Source organism: Toxotes jaculatrix, chromosome 12, assembly GCF_017976425.1.
Source record: "Toxotes jaculatrix isolate fToxJac2 chromosome 12, fToxJac2.pri, whole genome shotgun sequence".
NCBI classification, from domain to species: domain Eukaryota; kingdom Metazoa; phylum Chordata; class Actinopteri; family Toxotidae; genus Toxotes; species Toxotes jaculatrix.
The window spans coordinates 10,554,537-10,568,592 of NC_054405.1; the positions used below are offsets into that span (position 1 = coordinate 10,554,537).

Sequence of the window (14,056 nt, forward strand, 5' to 3'; positions counted from 1 at the left end):
CTGGGAACAACTGGTCTACAGATTATACAAGTTAATTTATGACCAGAAGACTGGATTAATTTAGGAATCACCACCACACCACCACCACTGAGATGTCCTTGAGCAAGTGAAGTGCTGCACATCTTAGAGGAAAATCCAAAGCTGAATTCAAAGCTAAATTCAAAGCAGCTCATGATACACACATACCTGCATGGACACATTCTGTGTGGACACCTGAACATATCATTCCACAGTGAGCATGTGACACACCTATAATGTGACTGGGTGTGTTCCCTGCATTCAGGTTTGAGAACCATAGTATGAGCTGACTTTACACAAAGTCTGATGCTTCATCAGACTTTGTGTACACAAGCAATGAAGAGTCCCTTCAAGGCATGCAAATACAAGAATCCTGCAAGAATGAAACTAGTACAGATGGGAAAGATAATATTTAAGGACAGTAAGACCCATAGTAGGGAGTCACACTAACAAATACCAAATATTTTTGTATGAAAAGTGACTTCTGTACATTTTGATTATTGTCTGACGAAATAATGATATGTATTTTGACTATAATCTTGATCTACCTGCAGACCTGTTTCCCGGTTTTGAGATGTTGGACTCGAGGGATGTGGAGTTGGATCACTAAACAAATTGCTGCTGGTGTAATTTCACTCTCACCTTGAAGGACTGACTGAATTCACTGCTCATCTTTCACTTCTGCCATCACTGACATGCTGCAGTAACTACTAATGACCTCCAGATGTCATCCTTCAGACTGACTTGAGACAGGGGACAACAATTTGCCTGCAAACACACAAACACACTCAGTTTTAAGGGCCTTATTTGAATCCACCAGTTACAAGTGTGCAGTTACTTGAACATTTTATTAGAAAAAGCTTTGTATGTGTACAGGATTAAGGAAAAGAAAAAGAGAACCCATTGCTTGGATTAAAACTTCTCTAAAGCCTTCATTTCCAAAATCCACACCAGGAGCATAAGAGAGGTTACAGAATGGCCATAAGAGATTATAAATCATATTGGCATCCCACAGGATTCTTTACACATAACTGCATGTCTTGGTAACAAGTCTCTGACAGGCAACAGTAGCAATTAAGTGAACAGTTTGGCCGTGATGAGGAGTGTAGAGCCCTTTACAAGTGTTAGAGTTATTCACAATATGTGCAACTGATTCTAAATCTTGATCAGAGTCAAAATGCATCTAACAATGGAGATGGTGGTGTCCAGGGTACCATAAAGCAAAATTATCCACCCACTCACACACATACACATACACACACACACACACACACACACACACACACACACACACACACACACACACACACACACACACACACACACACACACACTAATCTGTTGTTCATAATATTTTTAAATCAAGTGACCTGATGGTTGATAAAGGTGTCCCAAAAGGTCAAGACTAGGTCTGCTGCTGTTCATTCTTTACATGACTAATATTTATTTTTCAGCTGAATGTCTCATTTTACATTGACTGGCTCTACTGCAAACCAGTTCTCAACCAGCTAACAGTCTGTCTCTGACAACCTCCAGACCTGCTTTCATAACCTCAGGCTTGATCTAGCCTCCAAAAACACAACGTGAATACATTTCACAACAGCACAGAGCGTTGATGTCTCTACTAAGAACCACACTCATACTGGAAATCTAACACATACAGTAGAGCATTGTAAAATATTTAGAAATTTGGCTATAGGTAGCTCATAAAATGAAAAATTCTATTTGGATTCACTCAGAATCAGAAAAAATACATGATACAATCCAACACAGATGTCTACACTGGATTATGGACACATCCTGTGTGCTCATGCTGCTGTTACTTCCCTTGTCGTAATGTTGCTTACGTGTTCACTGGTCTCTCTTGTAAAATTGATCTTGATCTCAACAAGCCTTCTGATTAAATAAAGCTCAGATAAGCAGCTTTTAAGCAGCCAAAAAAGAAAATGAAAAACAAAATCACTTGTTTTGTTTTTGTTTTTTGTTTTTTTTCGAGTTTTTCATCCACAAAGACAGAGGAATTATGTAGACGTTCTTGACCCCCCCCCCTCCCCCCCCCCCCTCCAATTGTTAGAAACAGTGGGTTACAGAGGTCATTCAATCTAAAAAGCAAGCAATTAATCCCACTTAGCAGAAGTACGTCAAAGTGTGTTTGGTCCCATAGGAACAGAGTGAGCGGGTTGAATCAGTGGTTAGTCAGTGGCAGCATCAGTGTGGATATAAAGGCTGAGGGGAAAAAATAGATGAGAGACTGATTATTATGATAATAAACCCTTTTCCTCTTATCTTTAGATTTTATGGGTCATTCTTTGTTGTAGACCTTTATGTTTTACTCCATATTGCGTCAAAATCATCCTCCACTTCCTGTGGAGAACACAGCACAATAAGGACGAGAGGACACACTGCAGTCCCCACACAGATTCCTCAGCTGGGCAGAAATTAAAACGTTTGATCTGAATTCTGAAGCTGTTTGTTTGGCCTGGGTAAAAGGGGCTATTGTATGCAAATGTCGGGCACAGAAGCATATGACCTCTCCAGTGCAGGGCAGTGGCTAGTGTGAGAGAAATCATTAGCAATGCAAAGTTATGGTGCTCTGATTCTCTTGTTCAAAGTCACAGATTGAAAAAAAAAAAGAATCTACTAATGTCAACGTAAATGTTTCTGGATGTACTTTATTCCAAACTGCAGCTGAAGGTAAGTTGGTTTTATTCCTTTGCCGTGTTACCAGATCATGTAGCTGAAGAAACGTTGGACGGTTTGTTTTCAGTGTGGTTCAGCTGGTTTATTCTGGGCTTGTGGGCAGGTTATGCTTTTCTGTGATGTCTTGACTTGACACCAGAGAGTTTGGGAAATTCCATAAGATTTAAAAAGATAAAAAAAAAAAAAATTGTGACTCTCGATGAAGTTGGTCACAAAACAAAGTCTGACTGTTTGCAGTGTCTGAACCAGAGGAGCTCTTCTCTGAGAAACATTAAGACCCTTTTAGTGAACAAAATATTTGCCTGCCGAGAATCAGAGAGTAATACAGACACCGTTACGGTGGGTGCAGATGCCCACTTTGCATGCTACACCATGGCGACTGGTGAAAGCATGTCACATGATGCATGGTGCCAGACTTCAGTGTTGCACTCTTAAGTGGCCTGCCAACGGCCGAGGGGGGGCAGAGAGGCTTCCTTCTTCTCTGGATTAACATCCATGCCAAACCAGCGGGTCAGCATTATCCTCTACGTTGCCTCCTATGCCTCTTACACCTCCTGCTGAGCCGGGTAACAACTCTGACATTTATATTAGACGGGATATGCAAACATGCTGGAGACACAGGACAACCAACAATGGCGCAGAGGAGATAAAACACTTCAGATACTTTTTAAACTTAAATCAAATTTTTGACTTGGAAAAGTTATAATTCACTCAGTTGTAGGAAAGAAAAAGTTGCAGAAAACTGGAGGTGCAGTTTCACAAAGTGATCTAATTTCAGTTCATTTTTAAAGCACTAACTTCTTAGCTGCTGGGACTGTAAATTGTCCCACTCATAAAGGTACAGTATTATGTAACTCTTAAATTTACACTTAGACTGAAGTTGTATTTGCAAGTTTGCTTTTAAATATTTGAACATATTAATACTGAACATATAATTAGCATATTTTCACAATAGAGAGGCTGGAATTAGAGAATGTTTAGTAAATTTTCAATTTATTAGCTAATCAATTAATTGTCTAATTGTTTCAGCTATAATGTACTCTGTAATCTGCTGTGACAGCGGGGCAAGCTTGGAGTGTATTTTGAGTTTCATTAAAAGTACAAGAATATGTATGTGCCAAAACAGAAAAACTACTTGATTATAGAGGAAACATTCCTAATATTTAAAGGTCCATAATATTAGTGTTCTAAAAATAAACTACTTATTTTTCTTCCCTTCAATGATCATCACAGTGATAATAACCACTGTGATACTGTCAGTACAAAGTTTATGTTAATTTTAATAAGACAATACTATTTGTAAGTGATTTGTAAAGAGCAAACTTTAAAAAAAAATTTCAAGAGCTTACAGACATTTTTGGCTTAACAGACAGGAGGGAAATAGTTATGTATGAGGGGCTGTAAGAGTCTGGGGGTTATATGAAATGAAAAGGAGAAGAATTTAATTGTTTAAAATATTAATTTGCCTTGGAGTGAGCGCACTGCATAGCAAATCGTCTGCCTAGTAATTGTTAAAAAAAATGAGAAAGATCTGATGAAGGGATCTTAATCTGAAAGAGAGAATTTACTGTGTGGAAAAACATGGTGGCTGATGCCAGGTGGTCAGTCAGAGATGCGGTGGGAAATTGTATTTTATTACTCACAAGGATTATTATTCACCAGTTAAACTTCCTAACATGGGACTTGTGGGTGAAGCGTTGAGAGTGTAAAAATGAATGGATATATTTCTTCACGTTCTTTTTCCAAAAAAGAAAATTAGTAGTAAAAAGCATTGGAGAGCGGTTACACAAATCACGGCCAGAATCTCCTCGACTGTGTTTATTAGGTGACAAGTCTCTTGGCTTTGCAATCGCAGTTTTATTGGCACTTCAAGGATTGTTCTCTGCCAGTGGGAGAGAGAGACGAAGCCTGATTTTGCTGAAAGGTCTGCTGATAGGCAGACGTTTGCTTTTTTTGAATCTCTGATCGCAAGGACTGATATTTATCAAAGGAAGTTCAGTGAAGTCTGGTTTCATTTTTATAATTTACAAAAGAAACAAAATAGGGAGAAAATTGTCCTACTTTTACAATGAAAATGTGTTTATGTTGTTGTTTTTATGTTGTTTTACTTCAGTCTATTGGTTATGTTATTCTACCTCTTCGTCAGTGGTTTAAAGTAGGTTTGTTTTGTCTGTTGTTACATTATGTTCTGTATTTATTGGAATAACTTAAAATATTTTTAAAAAGTCAGTACTATTCAGCACAATCTTCATTCACCTGTTGACCCTTTAATGTGGTTCTTGCACTTTCTTCCACCAGACCCGGAACCAAAGATGAACTGGGCATCGTTTTATGCTGTCATCAGTGGTGTGAACAGGCACTCCACAGGCATCGGTCGCATCTGGCTCTCTGTCCTGTTCATTTTCCGCATCCTGGTCCTGGTGGTCGCAGCAGAGAGCGTGTGGGGCGACGAGAAGTCCGGCTTCACCTGCAACACCCAGCAGCCGGGCTGCAACAGCGTCTGCTATGACCACTTCTTCCCCATCTCCCACATCCGTCTGTGGGCGCTTCAGCTCATCCTTGTCTCCACTCCCGCCTTGCTGGTTGCCATGCATGTGGCCCACCGCCGCCACGTCGACAAGAGGCTCTACAGATTGTCAGGGCGGACCAACCCCAAAGACCTGGAGCAGATAAAGACACAGAAGATGAAAATCACAGGGGCTCTCTGGTGGACGTACGTCATCAGCCTGTTGTTCCGTATTGTCTTTGAGGTCACCTTTATGTACGTGTTTTACATGATCTACCCTGGTTACAAGATGATCCGGCTGGTGAAGTGTGACTCGTACCCCTGTCCCAACACCGTGGACTGCTTCGTGTCAAGGCCCACGGAGAAGACCGTCTTCACCGTCTTCATGCTGGCCGTGTCGGGGGTTTGTATTCTGCTCAACATTGCAGAGGTGGTCTTCTTGGTGGGGAAGGCCTGCAGTAAGCATTTGCACAATGCTGGAGACTCAACTATGGGGGCCTGGATCCAACAAAAACTCCGCTCATACTAACAAAACATGCCTGCACAAAGTGACCTTAGATCCAGGCAACAACATTTAATTTAACTTGTGAGTAAGGGACATAAAATATACTGTACATCACAGTTTGAAGCGGTGATGATTTATCCAGTGGTGATAATCGGTGCTCAGACCAGTCTCACATCAGTGTTTACCAGACTTTAAATGATATTTCAAAACATTTTCACTGAAAATATGATATCTATTGAGTTACAACTTGTACTATGACCAGAAACACTGTAAACAGCTGCACTTACAGCAATAATAATAATATAACATAATATAATAGCTTGATGTTTGGCCAAATAAAGATCAATTAAGTAGCATTTCATGAAACTGTATTCTAGCCGACCACATCATAGACTTTTTGACATTTTGTTTATGATGAAGATTTTTTCTGTCTTTAAATGAAAATGTTAAATCAAGAAATATGATTTAAAATCATCACATTGTATCTGCTGAAAATGCAATGTACAGCAATATTTATTGTATTTTAATTTAGAATAATAATATTACATTATTTGCATTAAATATGATGTCAAATGACATGTTTAGGTCTAAACCACCATGAACTGAATCTAATGGACTGGAGGGTTTATGGCTTTTCTTCAGCTGTTATCAGTGAGATATTACACTAATACATGTTGCATTTCATAAATGTTAAATGACACAGTGTTTGTTTAATACAGAGTCTTTACTTTGGTGGTTAAATGGCTCCTTCAGAAAAAAAAAACAAAAAACAAACTTGAACTGCACACTATCTTTTCTGAAGTTTACTACTGATTGCTAAACATGTTATTTAAAATCATCCATTTTGAAGCTGGATGTTTGTATCCTGTCATTACACAGAACCATAAAATCAAAACCAGAGTTTGTGTAATTGTGCAATTCTTTTACTAGATTTTTTCACCAACCTGTTTCAATTTGCAATGAACTAAAATACATCTGGTGTATTTTAATTTCCTGACTAAGTGGAACTATTTCATGTAACCCTATAAATCAGCAGAGAGCAGAAGTGATCTGTACGGACAAATTAAGCTGCAGTCACGGTGGTGCCACTTTCTGTGATGCTTCTCAGCTGTCTGCAGTCTCACTGCGAGAAAAAAACAAAAAACGTGAATGAAACTTCATCACACATTTAGTGGCACCGTCGCCATCTTTAGACTTGGGATCGTCTGAGCCATGTTAGCACCTGTGAGGAAACATCTCAGGCTGATTAAGTTCTTCTTCTGAAGGCCAGAGTGCAGAGTTGTGGGTTTATCAATAGCCTCACGATCTGAGGGGTCAGTGTGTGGGTGACAATGGGTGACCCAGGGGACAGCTGGACCTGCCGTGGCCAAGCAAGAGGGCATTTCTCTTTTTATGGAACGCGTAAACACACACCATCTATAGAGCTCAGACTGATGAGAAGCATACCGGCAGCACTGTACCAAAAACAAATTCCCCCAATCTGCTTTTCCTGTCTGCGATCAGTGTTAGTTACAACAAAATGTAATGAAATAATGAAGCCCTGTGTTCAACATCTCAATAAAATCTTAATGAAATTTCATTAAAGTATTTCCAGCAAAACATACTTCAAATATCAAAAAGTTATGTAAAATGTTAACATTTCTCATGTATAAATAATGTTGGAACATTATTACTGATTTATTAATATCTACGTGTAAGCAGAATTTTAATGTTGTCAAGCCAGAGCTAATTATAAATGTTTTATACAGTTCAGTTTAATCTATAATACTGTATATCTCTTAAATTGATCATATGTATTTGTAAATTTGATTTGAATGATTTGAACAATAGCTGTCCTATTAATGTAGTGAAATTGTACAGTACTTTCCCCTGAAATGTGGTGGTGTAAAAATATCATAAAATGGAAATACTCAAGGAAAGTGCCTCAAAATTGTTACTTGATTACAGCACTTGTGTAAATTAGCCACAACTCAGCAAGGATGAGTTGTGAGTTGTTGCTTTTCCTGCAAGGAAGGCAGGAAATATTAGGAGAATTTACTCCAGTAGAAATAATAATATGAAAACCTAATTTACAGATAAAAGTCCTGCATTCAAAATATTACCTGAATTAAGTTAAACTATCATCAGGAATCATCAGCAAAATGTACCTGAGTAAAGTACCTTTATAAAAGTAAAGTACCACTGTATAGAATCATAAATTATCACACAAATTACCGATTATTGTCATTTGAGGCATTCATATGTAACAGTGTAACATGTTTCTTCCTATCGATATGTGTTGTGTTATCTGTGGCAATGCAATACATTTTATAGCTTTTTATATATTTTGTATTCACAGTTTTTTGGGATTTTGGAAGAAATTTTGAATCAGAGAAGTTGTCAGATATTTGTAGTAGTGATGTGTTTGCCTCTGAAATGTAGTGGAGTTCAATAAAGCAGCAGAAAATGGAAGCGCCCGAGTAAAGTACAAAAACAAGTACCTCAAAAAATTGTACTGATACTTAATTACTTTCCACTACTGTTCTGTGGTCTTAACCAGAGTGACACTGTAAATGAAAAGCGTTTAACTAAATGACACAGAGACTAAAAAACAGGATTAGATTTGTGCATCTTTCTCTGCCTGTATTACCACCATGCATAACACGTGTCACTCATTCAACAAGCAGTAACCCTGACTGCAGCACTAAGAGGAGGCTCTACTGTGTCTAACGCTGTCAAGGGTCAGATCACCATGAGAGTGACAACAAAGCCACTCCCTTCACTGTGAATTATATTTAGCGCACACTGACATGTAAGACTAACCTGCACCCTCACTGGACTTCTCAGCTGCCAATCAGCTGAGCAGAAACACCTCTTAAACAAGTTTTTTTTTTTTTTTTTTTTTTTTTTTTTTAAGAAAAATTGTTTTCTACAGGCTGCTTGTACTGAGACCAGGCAAGGATTTAGCTGCGATGGCTTGCTGAACGCTGGGCATTGATCAGGTCAGAGTGGGAGGGCAGCAGGCGGGATCACAGAGCCTCCAGTGAAAACTATCTGAGAGAAGTTTATCTTGGCACTGCAGTTGCCTCAGTGGTTCAGGGGAACATGGCTTCTCTGTGAACTGAAGAGGCTCAGTCACCAAAAGACTCTGGATCTGCACTGCTGTAGGAGATGACCATTGTGAGGTATGTTTTCGTAACAAAGATACCCGGGAAAAACATTTAGAAATAGTTCTCAAAGTTGTTAGAATTTGGATATTCACAAACTATTATATTTATTGTATCTAATTGTAAATTTATGAATGAAATCCAGGACCAGTTTCACAGCAGTTACTAGCCTACTGGGTTAAAAGTGTCACTGGAATCCTTTCCTGGCTGACGATCCTGGACTTAAACAGGTGCTCAGATTCAGTCTCTGATCATTGATTACTACTTCTAAGTGACACAAGTATCTTCTAAGTAATTTTTTAAATTTTTAAATTTATTTATTTATTGCTATGCCACAACCAATAGTTGCCTGAAATTTAAACTAGAAACCTAATTCTGGAGTTGGGGAGCTCTGTTGGGTCCTGTGTCACAAGATCTATGCTGAGGCTGAGTGTTTCCCCAGCCTGCTCCAGGGCTTTCTCTTACACACAGTCAGCTGTGTCCTGCTCCATTTTATCAGCGCAAACTCGATAAGACACAACCTTTAAGAATACAAACAGTGAATTCATGATCAATCAATGTTCCTATTGGTAAGTCACTTCTGGGTTGTTTGCAGTACACTAGTCTTTGGTTGTAGGGTGTCTGGAGCACTAACGCCACCAGAAAAAAAGAAATACACTATTTTTAATGATATGCATACAAGGAATGTCATCAGCAAATTGCACAGCATTAAAACAGTTTTGACTAAATTTGTTTCTTGGATTAAATTTTATTGCAATGTAAATGCATAGATTGTGAGTTTACGAGTCAGGTCATTTATTTATTTATCAAATTCGAATCACTTTTAAGTGTGACACAGGGATACTGGAATGAGTATCAGGTTTATGTGGGTCCCACTGTGACTTCTAAATTTGACTAAGTTTTTTTTAGCTTCTTTCAGCTTTACTGTTTTGGCTTATCCCCGCTGTTCTCATAGCGTTGTTAGCAGCAGGCAGCTAATTTCAGCAAAAAAAGAGCTTGGGAAACCCACTATATGCTACCTGCCCAGCACCAATCTACATACAGACAAAGTTAGCAAATAGCTGGTGAAAATAGTGGAGCATTTAACAGCAGAGATGATGATAAAACATGATGTGTCAGTATTGTGCTCACAGCTTGTTTCTATAGCTGTTAAGTGGCCTAAATATCAGGTGCCGTTGCGTAGTTTTGAGTGTTTCTTTCTTCCAATTAAAAGTCAATCTGTCTCTGATGAAGCTTATATATTTTCCTTGTCCTCACAGGCGTATCTCCTGGTCTTGTCGATAAAGTCGAGTCTATATTTGTGAGCCAGTATGGGGGACTGGAACTTGTTGGGGAAGCTTTTGGAGAGCGCCCAGGAACACTCCACCGTTGTGGGCAAAGTCTGGCTGACAGTGCTGTTCATTTTCCGCATCCTGGTGCTGGGAGCTGCCGCTGAGAAGGTGTGGGGTGACGAGCAGTCTGGCTTCACCTGTGATACCAAGCAGCCCGGTTGTCAGAACGTCTGCTATGACAAGACCTTCCCCATTTCTCACATTCGCTTCTGGGTGATGCAGATCATCTTTGTCTCCACGCCAACTCTCATTTATCTGGGCCACATCCTTCATCTGGTCCGCATGGAGGAAAAGGAAAAGCAGAAAGAGAAGGACCTTGCCATCCAGCATGAAAAGCAGCAGCAGTTACTTGGCAACAAGGCCAAGAAGGCTTCTGTTAAAGACAACCAGGGTCACGTGCGTTTGCAAGGTGCACTGCTGCGAACCTACGTCTTCAACATTATTTTCAAGACCCTGTTTGAAGTGGCGTTTATTGTTGCTCAGTACTTCCTGTATGGCTTTGAGCTCAAGCCGATGTACACCTGCGACCGCTGGCCTTGTCCTAACGTGGTGAACTGCTACATCTCCCGACCCACTGAGAAGACAGTCTTCATCCTCTTCATGCTGGCGGTGGCCTGCATCTCACTGCTGCTCAACCTGGTGGAAATGTACCATCTAGGTTTCACAAAGTGCCACCAGGGGCTCCGCTACAGACGATCACAGGCTGCGAGCGAGGCCCCCAAGCACCTAACCGAGGCGGTCATGCCCTTCGTACCGAGCTACAACTACTTTGCTGGTCATCCTGCAGTGCCTGAGCCTTTCCCTACAGACTCAAAGTACAGCATGGCAGAGCCAAACTCCGCTTACAGCCCCTACAACAGCAAAGTGGTTTACAAGCAGAACAGAGACAATATGGCTGTGGAGAGGAAAGGTAAATCGGAGGGAGATGATGCGAAGGAGAGGAAAACCTCCAGCCCTGTCTTTGAGATGCCCGTTGAAAATCAGCGCAGAAACAGTCAGTCAAGCAAACACAGCAACAACAAGAGCAGGCTGGACGACCTGAAGATCTAAGGAACCTTCTGTTTCCATCCAAGACTCAGGAACAACACACATTAGCTTAAAAAAATATTTGCATGAGAATGGAAAAAACTGTTGAGCGAACAGATTACGACTGTGATCAGTTGGCAAGTCAAGATTTGAGAGCACACAGGGACAGCTTTGTAAGCATAGAGCGAGTATTGAGTGCATGTTTGAGAATTCTTCAGCTCACAGGACTTTTTAATGTTAAAGGTTATTTACCCATAGGCATAAGAAGAAAATATAAAGGGCTCTTATGGTAAAAATCTTATGGGGAAACTCTTCTCTCACAATGAGTTTGCAAGTGATCAGTGCAAATTCAAAGACAAAGAGCAAAAAAGCTCCATTGCTCACTCAAATCACAAGTCTTAATTCCTCTTTCGGCATCGCAATAAAAACTAAAAGCTCACACTTCCTGGTTAAAGCACAAAGCAGTGTTGTGCGTTCACAAGACTCCCCCTGCATTATCTAAAATGTGGACTTGCAGATTGATTTACACTCAAATTTGTTTCCCCCACTCTCAGTAGTTTAGATCTTCTATATTTGTGGGTGATGAAGATGCAGATTACTTGAGATTTTTTTTGTTTACAAGCAGTTTACTTAAACTGAAACTGTGAGGTGCATGATGTCATGAAAAGATGTCAAAACAAAAGCAAAAAGGTGTTGTTACTCTTGTGTACATATGTTACAGACATGAATTTCTTACTGCTATTTGAACATGTTTTTCCATTAAACAATCAAATATCGGCAATAAAAATCAACATGTGGATTTCCTACAAAAGCGTATATGACATTAAAGCGTATATGACATTCACAAACATTCAATTATCATGCTTTCTTATTTGTGACTGTACTTTGATTAAACTGATGTGCAGAGAACTGTGTTTTGTCAAAACTGCTCTTCTAATTCAGATATCAGATGCACTGTGATGATCAACAGGCAAAAAATAACTTCCATTACTTCCTCCCCTGACACAAAAATGTTAGATATACTCACATGCAGCTTTTTCACAACTCATCCACTGCTGAAGACAAACTGATGATAGAGTGATGTAAACAAAAGCTGCAGTCATAAAAATTTCTGATTCAAACTGCAGCTTAGCAAATGTCACAGCAGAGCTGGGCTATGTTGGTATTCATATAAGCCTCTTAAAAGATGACTGATGTTTTGGTGTTTAGCAAGCAAATTTGAATTTAATACAAGTATATTTCAAGTATTTGAATGCTGTATGTTTTAATCAGCAGAGTTTGGTTTGTCACAGGATCATTAATCATCAAAGTGGACAAAGATTTCACTTCCAAATCTACACATATCAGACATGAAAAAAAGCTGATTATTTTAAATGCACATTGGTACTATTTCAAATCCCATACTCTCACCTGATTGGATGGGAGTTGGGGACTGTTATGTGGGAGAGCCAATCATCGGCCAAAGGGGTCTTGTACTAAGAAAAAAAAAATCAAAATTTTCTTTGATCATTCAATTTGCACAACAACAACATCATCAAGCTTTTAGCTTTTACAAGTACATAAACAGATTTGGTTTAGGTTTGTATCTGATACAAACTTTACGAGGCTATGCGTGGTGTTGAGATGTTGTGTGGTCACTGCTACGCTACGATCTGCCCAGTGTATCAATGCAGCCCTGTTGTTTTTTTTGCCTGAAGCTGCCTTGTTGTAACTGCTTAGCCTCCACAAGCTGTATCACACACACACATAGACCGAGGGCGGTGTGGATGGATGCATTTCCACAACACATACCATCATACACTGGTGAGAGCTATGCTTCAAAGGCTTCCTCACGGCTGCTATAAATAACTCTCCATGGGTAAGCATTGTGGGTGAAATTGGGGGTAGGGGGTTTCTTCTCCTGCATCAACATTGATAACAAGTTGTTGCCGACAGTTTAGCCCAAATAAGAACACAGAGGCTTGTTGTGAATCAAATCATGAAGTGGCACTAATGTTTGGAAAGTGATGCTGCCTCAAAATAGGCAGGCACTGGCTGGAGGGTTCAGACACACTCATTTAACAACGAAACACATCAGCGACGGTGCGGTGTGTCATCTGCCCTCAACAGGAAGAACTACTGCAATAGCTTCTTTCATTTTGTCAGATCCTCCAACTACTTGTAGGCCGTGTGCAATCAGCTCACTCATTTTAGTTTACCATTTCATATTTTAAGAAATCACAATTCAAGCTGAGAAATATGAAAGTCAAAATCAAAAGCATCATTTTTACGTTACGTTAATTTTTTAACTGCCATACTTGGTTAACCAAAGCTAGTGGAGTAAAGCCTGATTTCTCATGACAGGATGAGGCTGAAAACTGAACAGGTGATGGGGAGGGAGGGGGGTTAAGGTTATGAACCCAGGGTTAGAACCATATGCAACCAAATCTCCGAGCCAGAATAGTATGAGCGATACTCAGAGACCATCCGTCACCGAGTCACACTGCTGCTCGTAAATCAGACAGACAGGGTCCACGCTGTAGGAGGAGGGGACATTTCTCTGTTAATGATGATTTATTATTATGGGCCCAAGCATGATCCCAAGTTTCTGTCATTCCATAAAGAAGCTATTTTTGTTGCTGCTGTGTCACCGCTGAGAGTCGATCATAGAGCCTGGTTTTCAGGTCAAAGTGCTTTAGGTTAACACTCAGCAAGAATGACCAAAACTTTATTATTCATAGAATCATTACTCTTTATTCTGGTACATTTTTATGGAAAAAAAAAAATCATAACCGAGCAGGTAAACAGAAATATCTGTGCTTCACATATTTTGCAAAACAAGCTT

At 39.7% G+C, this 14,056-nt stretch overlaps 2 protein-coding genes across 2 annotated transcripts; both read left to right on the plus strand.

The window, feature by feature from the left end:
- Window positions 1–3,256: 3,256 nt before the first annotated feature.
- gjb1a (gap junction protein beta 1a) lies at window positions 3,257–5,753 on the plus strand. The gene is made up of 2 exons (XM_041051596.1): window positions 3,257–3,284; window positions 5,017–5,753. Exons 1-2 carry the CDS (start codon window positions 3,257–3,259, stop codon window positions 5,751–5,753), a joined length of 765 nt encoding a protein of 254 aa, XP_040907530.1.
- A 2,984-nt stretch (window positions 5,754–8,737) lies between these two features.
- Window positions 8,738–12,022, plus strand: gja2 (gap junction protein, alpha 2). Its single transcript, XM_041051594.1, has 2 exons — window positions 8,738–8,893; window positions 10,135–12,022. Exon 2 carries the CDS (start codon window positions 10,186–10,188, stop codon window positions 11,254–11,256), a length of 1,071 nt encoding a protein of 356 aa, XP_040907528.1. The 5' UTR covers window positions 8,738–8,893; window positions 10,135–10,185; the 3' UTR covers window positions 11,257–12,022.
- Window positions 12,023–14,056: the final 2,034 nt, after the last annotated feature.